At 46.6% G+C, this 12770-nt stretch overlaps 1 protein-coding gene across 1 annotated transcript in view; it reads left to right on the top strand.

Annotated features, from left to right (window-relative positions):
* The window catches only part of LOC119970799 (nipped-B-like protein), a 559915-nt gene that overhangs the window by 394860 nt on the left and 152285 nt on the right, over positions 1 to 12770 (top strand). Inside the window, 1 exon segment of the mRNA XM_038805973.1 lies at positions 3372 to 3474. Within this exon segment, the coding sequence (XP_038661901.1) occupies positions 3372 to 3474 (103 nt within the window).

Genomic DNA, 12770 nt, shown 5'->3' with positions numbered 1-12770 from the left:
GAAGGCTGACAAAATATTGATAGAGTGGAGATGGTAGAGGTATTGCATGAGGTAGCAATTAATAGCCAACTTTTTTATCATTTAGCTCGAAGTAGCTAGGTGCCTGATCTGGATGGCTTGCATCCCAGGTTGTTAAGGGTAGTGGGGATAGCAGAAGGAGTTGCCATCATTTTCCAAACTACTGCAGATGAGGGGAAATGCCAGAGGATTGGAGAGTGGCAGATTTTGACACCCTTATTAAAGGAAGGGTGTAAGGACATTCCTAGTAAACTACAGGACGGTCAGTTTAACATTAGTAGTGGATAGGGCTTTGGAAATGATAATCAAGGTGAGATGTGAGAATGTTCACTGCCCAATGTTCAGCACCATTTTGGCGTTCTCAAACATTGAAGCAGTCTACGTGCAAATGCAGCAAGACAATAGTCCAGGCTTGGGCTGACAAGTGGCAAGTTACATTCACAACACTAGTGCCAGACGATGACCATCTCTGCTGAAAGAATTTTGACCAATTAAGGGTGGGCAACCCATGCTGACCTCACAGCGAAGACCAAAGAACAAAAACAAAGAGCATTACAGCACAGGAACAGGCCCTTCGGCCCACCAAGACTGCGCTGATCCAGATTCCTTATTCAGACCTACTACTTATTGCCCAAACGATCTGTATCTCTCCATTGAGAACACTGGCAATGTGTTCCAGGCACCCACCACCCTGTGTGTGAAAAACATTCCCCGTGGAGCTCCCATAAATTTTCCCCCTTGAACCGGGGCTCCCCTGTAATTGAGTCTTCCACCTTGGGAAAAACCTTCTGACTATTCACCCTATCTATACCTCTCATAATTTTGTAGACCTTAATCAGATCTCCCCTCAGTCTCCCTCTTTCCAACCATGTAAGGACAGCAGATTTCCTTCCCTAAAGACATTAGTGAACCAGATGGGTTTTTACAAGGATCAACAATTGTTTCATGGTCACCTTTAGACTTTTAACTCCAGATTTTTATTGAATTCAAATTTCACCATCTGCCCTGGTGGGATTTGAACCTGGGTCCCCAGATCGTTACTCTGGGTCCCTGGTTTACTCAGCCAGTGACAATACCACTAGGCACCGCCACCCCAAAAATCATTCACCATTTAGATAATGTATTTTTTTTTATTCTTCCAAAACAAACAATACCACATTTTCCCACATTATACTCCATTTGCCGGACCTTCACATGAGCTATCTCTATCCCTGTGTAGCCTTATATCCTCTTCACAACTTACTTTGTATCATCAGCAAATTTAGCAACTATATCTTCGGTCCCTTCATTTAAGTTTCTTATATAAATTGTAAAGCACTGCTCCTTGTGACACTCCACTTGCTGCATATTGCCTACTATCTGTTTCTTGTCAGTTAGCTCATCTTCAAACCATACCAATATACTTTCCCCTCCACCATCAGCTTTTATTTTCTGCAATAACCTTTGAAGTGGCACTTTATCAAATGCCTTCTGGAAATCGAAGTACAGTACATCCACCAGTTCCCCTATATCCACAGCACATGTAACTCCTTTAAAGAACTCCGATAAATTGGCTAAACATGAGTTTTCTTTCAGATATTGACTGTTATTTTAATTTGTTCATGGGTGGATATTGCTGGCTGGGCTAGTCTTCATTGCCCATCCCTGCGGGCAGTTAAGAGTAAACCACATTGCTGTGGGTCTGAGTCACATGTAGGCCAGACCGGGTAAAGATGGCAGATTTCCTTCCCTAAAGGACATTAGTGAACCAGATGGGTTTTTGCAACAGTCGCCAATAGTTTCATGGTGTCATTAGATTATTAATTCCAGATTTTTTTTAATTCAAATTTTTTTTATCACCTATAGTGGGATTCAAACCCAGGCCCTCTGATCATTACTCTGGGGTCTCTGCGAGTGCAGCGATAACAGTACTACCTCACTGCCTCCACTGATTCTGCCTGTTTGCCTTGAATTTGCCAAGTGCCCTGCTCTCTCATCTTTCAGAATGAATTCTAACATTTTCCCAATGATGTTTAGCTAACTGGCCTGTAGTTTCCTGTTTTCTGTGTTAGAATGGGTTACATTTTGACATTCTCCAATCTGAAGAAAGCACCTTATCTGACCTGCACGATTGTGTCTTTTCTTTAATTTTGATGCTGTCTTTAACTTTTTCAGTTAACCATGGATGGTGGGTTCTCTCCCCCCGCATATATTATCTTCTTTCTTGTTGGAGAGAAAATCTGAAATTAAAAGTTTAATGATGACCATGAAACCATTGTAGATAGTCATAAAAACCCATCTGGTTCACTAATATTCTTTAGGGAAGGAAACGTTCCTTGGAAATCTTCCTAGGGGCTGGTTCAGCACAAGGCTAAATCGCTGGCTTTTAAAGCAGACCAAGGCAGGCCAGCAGTGCGGGTTCAATTCCCGTACCAGCCTCCCCGAACAGGTGCCGGAATGTGGCGACTAGGGGCTTTTCACAGTAACTTCATTGAAACCTACTCGTGACAATAAGCGATTTTCATTTCATTTCAAATCTGCTTCCCTTAGCTGGTCTCGCCTACTTTGACTTCTGAAATGGTCTAGTCAGGGATGGGCCATAAATGCTGGCCCAGCCAGCAGCGCCCCACATCCTGAACAAATTAATCTCGCTAATCAAATCATTTAAAAAAAAAAAAAGATTTTTTAAAATATAAATTTAGAGTACCCAATTCATTTTTCCAATTAAGGGGCAATTTAGTGTGGCCAACCCACCTGCACATCTTTGGGTTGTGGGGACAATACCCACGCAAACACGGGGCGAATGTGCAAACTCCACACAGATGGGCAGCACGGTAGCATGGTGGTTAGCATAAATGCTTCACAACTCCAGGGTTCGTTTCCCGGCTGGGTCACTGTCTGTGCGGAGTCTGCACGACCTCCCCGTGTGTGCGTGGGTTTCCTCCGGGTGCTCCGGTTTCCTCCCACAGTCCAAAGATGTGCGGGTTAGGTGGATTGGCCATGCTAAATTGCCCGTAGTGTCCTAAAAAGGGTAAGGTTAAGGGGGGGGTTGTTGGGTTACGGGTATAGGGTGGATACTTGGGGTTTGAGTAGGGTGATCATTGCTCGTCACAACATCGAGGGCCGAAGGGCCTGTTCTGTGCTGTACTGTTCTATGTTCTATAGTGACCCAGAGTCAGGATCGAACCTAGGACCTCACGCCGTGAGGCAGCAGTGCTAACCCACTGCACAACCATGCTGCCAACAACAAATCATTAAAATAAACCAAATTATATAACTCCAGGCCATTAAACTAATCTTTACCAGGGGCACCTTTAGTCATGTTGATCTGTATTCTTGTCTCGAGTCTGATTAGATTCTTTTTGCACCCACAGAATGAACTCTGCAAATGTGGATTATGAAGATGCCTGTCTGATTGTTCGATACTTGGCCTCCATGAGGCCGTTTGCACAGAGCTTTGATATTTATTTGACACAGGTGAGTGATGGGGATTTAATCGATATCCATGTAGAAAGGTGTGGAGATGCTGGCGTTGGACTGGGGTGAGCACAGTAAGAAGTCTTACACCAGGTTAAAGTCCAACATGTTTGTTTGGAATTACTAGCTTTCGGAGCACTGCACCTTCCTCTGATGAAGCTCCGAAAGCTAGTGATTCCAAACCAACCTGTTGGACTTCTTACTATGTAGAAAGGGGTTGAGAGATGAGAATTATACACAAATTAGTGGATCCATTTAATTCGTATAGATTAATTAACCTTGGTTAGAGAAGGAAATACGGGCAAGTCAAAATTGATGGCTGTAAAAGGTGTTGATTGTTAGGTGACCTTTTCTTCCACACTCTCCATTGTGCATTACAAACTAGACGGGCTGGTCTAGTTTGTGTGCAGTAAATTCCAATCCTAATCTGTTTAGTTTAAAATTCGATGTACCTGTTTGGTTCAGTGATTTCTGATCTTTCAGATGAGACGTTGATCTTTGTCAACTTCCCAAGTACCAAAGATCCTAGACTAAGGAGTAGGTGGAAATTTCTGGCACGGGTATCCAATTCTGAACGCCACCTTGTAGGAACGTTTGAAGGGAGTTTCTAACAAAAAGGAACCAGGGATGAAGAGCTTCAGTTTGGTCAAGAGGTGGTGGGGGAGTGGTATTATCACTGGACTGTAATCCAGATACCTGGGGTCATGTTCTGTGGGCCGGGGTACGCATCCCACCGTGGCAGCTGATGGAATTTATGGGGGTCAGGAGGAAAGCCATAATGCCTTTGCTGATAAAGGCATATCCCATATGCCTTAACCACTTTGTCTACCTTTCCTGCTGCCTTCAGGGATCTGTGAAAAATGAAATGAAAATCGCTCATTGCCACAAGTCAGCTTCAATGAAGTTACTGTGAAAAGCCCCTAGTCGCCACATTCCGGTGCGTGTTCGGGGAGGCTGGTACGGGAATTGAACCGTGCGGCTGGCCTGCCTTGGTCTGCTTTCAAAGCCAGCAATTTAGCCCTGTGCTAAACAGCCCCTAAGACATGCACCCCTAGGTTCCTCTGTACTTCCTAGCATCCCACTGTTCATTGTTTATTCCCTTGTCCCTTGGTTAAATTCCATTTGCCACTGTTCTGCCCATCTACCTAGCCTGTCCGTCGTCCTGTAATCTGAGACTTTCCTCCTCGCCACACCACCAATTTTCATGTTTTCTGTGAATTTATTGATAGCCCCCCCCCCCCACATTCACATCCAGATCATTAATGTACATACACTTTAAGAATTCGCCCACTCTGACTATTCCAAATAATATTGGGGAAGTTGAAATCCCCTACCATTATTGCCCAATTAATTTTAAACTTCTCAGATTTGTCTACACTTTTGCTCTTCCATCTCCCTGACTGAGTTTTTTGGCTACTCACAGCAACATGATTACCACGTTTTGTTTTTAAGTTCCACCCATATGACCTCAATTGAGGAGCCTGTTAAGATGATATCCTCCCTACTGCAGTCATTCACTCCTTGATCAATATCGCAACACCACCACCTCTTTTACAGCCCCCTGCCCCCATCTTGCTGAAAGATTATTGGCTGCCAGTCCTGCCCCTGGCACAACCATATCTCTATGACAGCAAAAATATGCCACTCCCACGTGTTAATAAACACCCTCAGCTCATCAGTCTTAGCTGTCAGACTCCTTGAATTAAAATAAATGCCATCCAGCCTTGCCCTATCCACTTGTGCCTTGACATGTTTCCCTTTGCTCTGCCTTCCAAACTGACTTGGTTTTCTTCTAGATTTAGCAGTGCACCACCCCCTACTATACCTCAACATTGTGACCCACTGCCCTTCCATATTAGTTTAACCCCCCGCCCCCCCCCCCCCCCCCCCCCCCCCCCCCCCAAAACCTGCCTGACAAGGATGTTGTTCTGGTTAAGGTGCAATCCATCGGACTAGTACAGAACCAGTGATCCAAGAAACTAAAACCCTCTGCTCGATCCTCCTGTTCTGATACTTACTGGCACGTGGCACAAGGTGGGCTGGTTTAGCTCACTTGGCTAGACAGCTGGTTTGTGATGCAGCGCAAGGCCAGCAGAGGAGTTGCGGTTGTTCATGAACCCCCCCCCCCCCTCAATCTTGTCCCTCAAAGAACAGTACAGCACAGGAACCGGCCCTCCAAGCCTGTGCCGACCATGGTACCTGCCTAAACTAAAACCATCTGCACTTGCGGAGTCTGTATCCTTCCATTCCAAACCTATTCGTATATTTGTCTTGATGCCCCTTAAATGTCACTATCGTACCTGCTCCCACCACCTCACCAGGCAGCGCGTTCCATATATTTACTACCCTCTGTGTATAAAAAAAAACTTACTTTGCACAACTGTTCTAAACTTTTCCCCATGCCCTTTAAACCTATGTCCCCGAGTACTTGACTCTCTTACCTGAGGAAAGAGCCTCTGACTATCCACTCTGTCCAGGCCACTCATAATTTTGTAGACCTTTTTTAGGTCACCTCTCAACCTCCATCGTTCCAGTGAGAACAGACCGAGTTTATTTAACCTCTCCTCATAGCTGATGCCCTCCATACCAGGCAACATCCTAGTAAACGGCTTCTGTACCCTCTCCAAAGCATTCACGTCCTTCTGGTAGTGTGGCGACCAGAATTGTACACAATATTCCAAATGAGGCCTAACTAAGATCCTGTACAGCTGCAACATGACTTGCCAATTTTTATATTCAATGCCCCAACCGATCAAGGACAGTATGCCTTCTTGACCTCCTTATCCACATGCGTTGTCACTTTCAGTAATCGGTGGACATGCACACCCAGATCTCTCTGCCTGTCAATACTCACAAGAGTTCTACTATTTATTGTGTAATTCCTACATGCATTTTATGTCGTCTGTGAACTTAGTAATCAGACCAAATACATTTTCTTCCAAATCTTTATATACACCACGAACAACAGAGGTCCCAGAACTGATCGCTGTGGAATGCCGCTAGTCACAGCCTTCCATTCAGAAAAGCACCCTTCCACTGCTACCCTCTGTCTTCTGTGCCCAAGCCAGTTCTGTATCCAACTTGCCAGCTCTCCTCTGATCCCATGTGACTTCACCTTTTCAACCAGTTTTCCATGAGGGACCTTTTTAAAGGCTTTACTGAAGTCCAAGTAAACATCTACTGCTTTTCCCTCATCTATCATTTTTGTCACTTTCTCACAAAACTCAATCTAATTAGTGAGGTACAACCTCCCCTTCACAAAACCATGCTGCCCATCACTAATAAGTCCATTTGTTTCCAAATGTGGGTAAATTCTGTCTCAAAGAATCTTTTCCAATAGTTTCTGTACCACTGACGTAAGGCTCACCGACCTATAATTTCCTGGATTATCCCTGCTGCCCTCCTTAAACAATGGAACAACATTGGCTACTCTACAGTCCTCTGGAACTTCACCTGTAGCCAATGAGGGTGCATAGATTACTGTCAAGGCCGCAGCAATTTGCTCACTTGTCTCCCTCAGTATTCTGGGGTAGATCCCATCAGGCCCTGGGGACTTATCTACTTCAATGCTTTTTAAGATGCCCAACACCACCTCTTTATTAATAACCTCGCCTGATGTTAAACCACCACCAGTCAGATCTGCCCCTTAAAGGGAAAAGCAGCCTATGGTCATCTGGGACTATGGTGACTTTACCTGCACTGGGAGTAATCCAGTGATTACGACCTTTGAGGTCTTGCTTTTCAACCTTCCACCGAGCTCCCGAACTTGTTGCAGGACCTCATCCCTCATTCTCCCTATGTCATTGGTACCAATGTGAACCACATCCTCTGACTGATCACTCTTCCTTCTTCAAAATGCCCTGAAGCCGCTCAGTGACATCCTTGACCCTGGCACCAGTGAGGCAACACACAGTCCTAGAGTCACGCCTGGGCTACAGAAATGGCTGTCTGTATGCTCACTATTGAATCTCCTTCCACGATTGGTTTTCCATTCTTACTCCTCCCATTCTGTGCAACTGAGCCATCCGCAGGGCCGTATGCGTGACCCTGGCTACACTCCCCATCCGCAGGGCCGTATGCGTGACCCTGGCTACACTCCCCATCCGCAGGGCCGTACGTGTGACTCTGACTACACTCCCCATCCGCAGGGCCGTACGCGCGACTCTGACTACACTCCCCATCCGCAGGGCCGTACGTGTGACTCTGGCTGCACTCCCCATACGCAGGGCCGTACGCGTGACTCTGACTACACTCCCCATCCGCAGGGCCGTACGTGTGACTCTGACTACACTCCCCATCCGCAGGGCCGTACGCGTGACCCTGACTACACTCCCCATCCGCAGGGCCGTACGTGTGACTCTGACTACACTCCCCATCCGCAGGGCCGTACGCGTGACTCTGACTACACTCCCCATCCGCAGGACCGTACGCGTGACCCTAGCTACACTCCCCATCCGCAGGGCCGTACGCGTGACTCTGGCTGCACTCCCCATACGCAGGACCGTACGTGTGACTCTGACTACACTCCCCATCCGCAGGGCCGTACGTGTGACTCTGACTACACTCCCCATCCGCAGGGCCGTACGCGTGACCCTGGCTACACTCCCCATCCGCAGGGCCGTACGTGTGACTCTGACTACACTCCCCATCCGCAGGACCGTACGCGTGACCCTAGCTACACTCCCCATCCGCAGGGCCGTACGCGTGACCCTGGCTACACTCCCCATCCGCAGGGCCGTACGCGTGAGTCTGGCTGCATTCCCCATCCGCAGGGCCGTATGCGTGACCCTGGCTACACTGCCCATCCGCAGGACCGTACGCGTGAGTCTGGCTGCATTCCCCATCCGCAGGGCCGTACGCGTGACCCTGGCTGCACTCCCCATCCGCAGGGCCGTATGCGTGACCCTGGCTACACTCCCCATCCGCAGGGCCATATACGTGGCCCTGGTTGCACTCCACAGAGAACTGTCACTCCCACCCTCTACGCACAAAACAGTTATGGAGTACAATGTACTCTGGGGCTTTTTCTATGTTCTATATGTTCTATGTTCCTGACTACCAGCCTGCCAACCCACCTTCTCCCCCTTTCCTCTCTGACTGCACTTCCTTAAGCTGCGGGTTAACCACCTCTAAAATCGTACTATCCATGATCTGAGCCTCTGTGGTTTTTCTCTGCCTCCAGCTGGCAATCAGTCTCTGAAAACCGGCTCTCGAGCTGGTCAAACCGGTGGCATTTCCTGCATATGTGGTTGTCCAGGCTGCAAGGAGTGTCTTGGAATTGCCGCAGGTCGAGAAAAACTCAGCACTGGGCTCCCCAGTCAAATCTTTAACTTAAAAGCCTTAAATTTATGCCAAGTAGAAACTTATTTCTTTCAAAAAAAGCAAAAACTCTTACCTTTCCTTAATGTAGCTTTAAAGTGGAGAAAACAACTTGCTAATTAGCTTTTCTTGTTCGCCACTCAGTCGTCCTCTTTCTCGCTCCTTTGTCCTCCCGGCTCCACTCTCAGTCTCCCTCTATCTCGCTCTTTTATCCTCCCGATTCCGTTCTCATCTCGTTCTATCTCTCTCTCTCTTATCCTCCGGCTTTGCTCTCATCTTGCTCTATCTCTTGCTATTTTATCTTCCGGCTCCACACTCAGTTCCTCCCTCTTTCTTGAGTTCCTTTATCGTCCCACCTCCGCTCTCATTCTCACTCTTTTTCTCGCTTCTTTATCCTCCCGGCTCCGCTCTCCATCTCGCTTTTTTATTAGAACATAGAAAAATACAGCACAGAATAGGCCCTTCGGCCCACGATGTTGTGCCAAAATTTTGTCCGAGATTAAGAACAAATTAATCTACACCCCCTCATTCTACTGTAATCCATGTACCTATCCAATAGCCGCTTGAAGGTCCGTAATGTTTCCGACTCAACTACTTCCACAGGCAGTGCATTCCATGCCCCCACTACTCTCTGGGTAAAGAACCTACCTCTGACGTCCCTCCTATATCTTCCACCATTCACCTTAAATTCATGTCCCCTTGTAATGGTTTGTTCCACCCGGGGAAAAAGTCTCTGACTGTCTACTCTATCTATTCCCCTGATCATCTTCTAAACCTCTATCAAGTCGCCCCTCATCCTTCTCCGTTCTAATGAGAAAAGGCCTAGCACCCTCAACCTTTCCTCGTATGACCTACTCTCCATTCCAGGCAAAATCCTGGTAAATCTCCTTTGCACCTTTTCCAAAGCTTCCACATCCTTCCTAAAATGAGGCGACCAGAACTGTACACAGTACTCCAAATGTGGCCTTACTAAGGTTTTGTACAGCTGCATCATCACCTCACGGCTCTTAAATTCAATCCCTCTGCTAATGAACGCTAGCACACCATAGGCCTTCTTCACAGCTCTATCCACTGAGTGGCAACTTTCAAAGATCTATGAACATAGACCCCAAGATCTCTCTGCTCCTCTACATTGCCAAGAACCCTACCGTTAACCCTGTATTCCGCATTCATATTTGTCCTTCCAAAATGGACAACGTCACACTGGTTAGGGTTAAACTCCATCTGCCACTTCTCAGCCCAGCTCTGCATCCTATCTATGTTTCTTTGCAGCCGACAACAGCCCTCATCACTATCCACAACTCCACCAATCTTCATATCGTCTGCAAATTTACTGACCCACCCTTCAGCTCCCTCATCCAAGTCATTAATGAAAATCACAAACCGCAGAGGACCCAGAACTGATCCTTGCGGTACACCACTGGCAACTGGGCTCCAGGCTGAATATTTGCCATCCACCACCACTCTCTGTCTTCTATCGGTTAGCCAGTTCGTTACCCAACTGGCCAAATTTCCCACTATCCCACGCCTCCTTACTTTCTGCATTAGCCTACCATGGGGAACCTTATCAAATGCCTTACTAAAATCCATGTACACCACATCCGCAGCTTTACCTTCATCCACGTGCTTGGTCAGCTCCCGGTTATTTATTCTCCCGGTTCCGCTCTCAGCCCCTCTCTTTCTCGCTCTTTTATGCTCTTGGCTCCACTCTGTGTGTGTTGTGTGTGTCTCTCTCTCTCTCTCTTTCTGTCGCTCTTTTATCCTCTGGGAAGACAGAGGTTTGGGAATCCTTTCAAAGCGAGCAGAGGACAACTAAAAAAGCAATAAGGGGGGAGAAGATGAAGTATGAGTGCAAGCTAGCTAGTAATATAAAGGAAGAGATTTTTTCAATATATAAAAGGTAAAAGAGAGGCAAAAATAGACATTGGACTGCTGGAAAATGTGGCTGGAGAAGTAATAATAGGAAACAAAGAAATGGCAGATGAACTGAATAGTTACTTTGCATCAGTCTTCACGGTGGAAGACACCAGTGGGATGCCAGAGCTCCAGGGGGCAGAGGTGAGTGCTGTGACCATTACTAAGGAGAAGTGTCTGTGGAAACTGAAAGGTCTAAAAGTGGATAAATCACCTGGACCGGATGGACTACACCCCAGGATTTTAAAAGAGATAGCTGAGGAGGTTGTGGACACATTAGAGATGATCTTTTGGGAATCACTGGAGGCAGGAAGGGTTAATGTATTAAGAAGGGAGGGAGGCAGTAGATGGTAAATTATAGGCCGGTTAGCCTGACTTCGGCCATTGGTAAGATTTTAGAGCACTTGGAAGTGCATGGTAAAATAGGACTGAGTCAGCACGGCTTTGTCACGGAGGTCATGTCTGACAAATTTGTTAGAGTTCTTTGAGGAGGTAACAAGGAAGTTAGATGAAGGAGAACTGGTGGACGTGATTTATTTAGATTTCCAGAAGGCCATTAACGAGGTGCCGCATAGGAGATTGTTAAATAAATTAAGAGCCCATGGTGTTAAGGGCAAGATCCTGGCATGGATAGAGGATTGGCTGACTGGCAGAAGGCAGAGAGTGGGGATAAAGACGTCTTTTTCAGGATGGCAGCTGGCGACTAGTGGTGTAGCTCAGGGGTCTGTGCTGGGACCACAACTTTTCATAATATACATTCATGATCTGGAAGAAGGAACTGAAGGCACGGTTGCTAAGTTTGCAGATGATACAAAGATCTGTGGAGGGACAGGTTGTATTGAGGAAGCAGGCAGGCTGCAGAAGGACGTGATGTTAATGTGATGTTATGCACTTTGGAAGGAGGAATTTCGGCATAGACTATTTTCTAAATGGGAAGATGTTTAGGAAATCAGAAGCACAAAGGGACTTGGGAGTCCTTGTTCACGATTCTCTTAAGGTTAATGTGCAGGTTCAGTCGGCCGTTTAGAAGGCAAATGCAATGTTAGCATTCATGTCAAGAGGGCTAGAGTACAAGACCAGGAATGTACTTTTAAGGCTGTATAAGGCTCTGGTCAGACCCCATTTGGAGTATTGTGAGCAATTTGGGCCCCGTATCTAAGGAAGGATGTGCTGGCCTTGGAAAGGGTCCAGAGGAGTTCACAAGAATGATCCCTGGAATGAAGAGCTTGTCTTATGAGGAACAGTTGAGGACTCTGGCTCTTTACTCATTGGAGTTTAGAAGGATGTGGGGGGATCCTATTGAAACTTGCAGGATACTGCAAGGCCTGGATAGAATGGAAATGTAGAGGATGTTTCCACTTGTAGGAAAAACTAGAAGCAGAAGGCACAATATCAGACTAAAGGGACGATCCTTTAAACCAGAGATGAGGAGGAATTTCTTCAGCCAGAGGGTGGTGAATCTGTGGAACTCTTTGCCATAGAAGGCTGTGGAGGCCAAATCACTGAGTGTCTTTAAAACAGAGATAGATAGGCTCTTGATTAATAAGGGGATCGGGGGGTTATGGGGAGAAGGCAGGAGAATGGCAATTAGAAAATATCAGCCATGATTGAATGGTGGAACAGACTTGATGGGCCGAGTGGCCTAATTCTACTCCTATGTATTATGGCCTCGCTCTCGGTCTCTCTTTCGTGCTCTTTTATTCTCCCGGCTCCGTTCTCATCTCGCTATTTTATGTCCCTCCTATTCTATCTCTATACTCTTCTATCTCTCTCTCATCCTCCGGCTCCGCTCTATCTATCGCTATTTTATTCTCTGTCTCTCTTTCTCGCTCTTTTATCCTCCTGACTCCACTCTCAGTCTCGCTCCTTCTGTCGCTCTTTTATACTCCTGGAACTGCTCTTATCTCATTCTATCTCTCTCTCTTATCCTCCGGTTCCACTCTCATCTCGCTCTTTTATCCTCCAGCTCCGCTCTAATTGGTTAGCTCTTAAACTGGTATGATAGGTCAATGTCTTGTGCAGTATGATTCAGTGACCTGTTGGGATTGTTTTAGACCTGAGTC

This window comes from Scyliorhinus canicula, chromosome 8 (assembly GCF_902713615.1).
Source record: "Scyliorhinus canicula chromosome 8, sScyCan1.1, whole genome shotgun sequence".
NCBI classification, from domain to species: Eukaryota; Metazoa; Chordata; class Chondrichthyes; order Carcharhiniformes; family Scyliorhinidae; genus Scyliorhinus; species Scyliorhinus canicula.
Note: the sequence above shows the minus strand (reverse complement) of the source record. Positions and strands in the feature narration are given on the sequence as shown.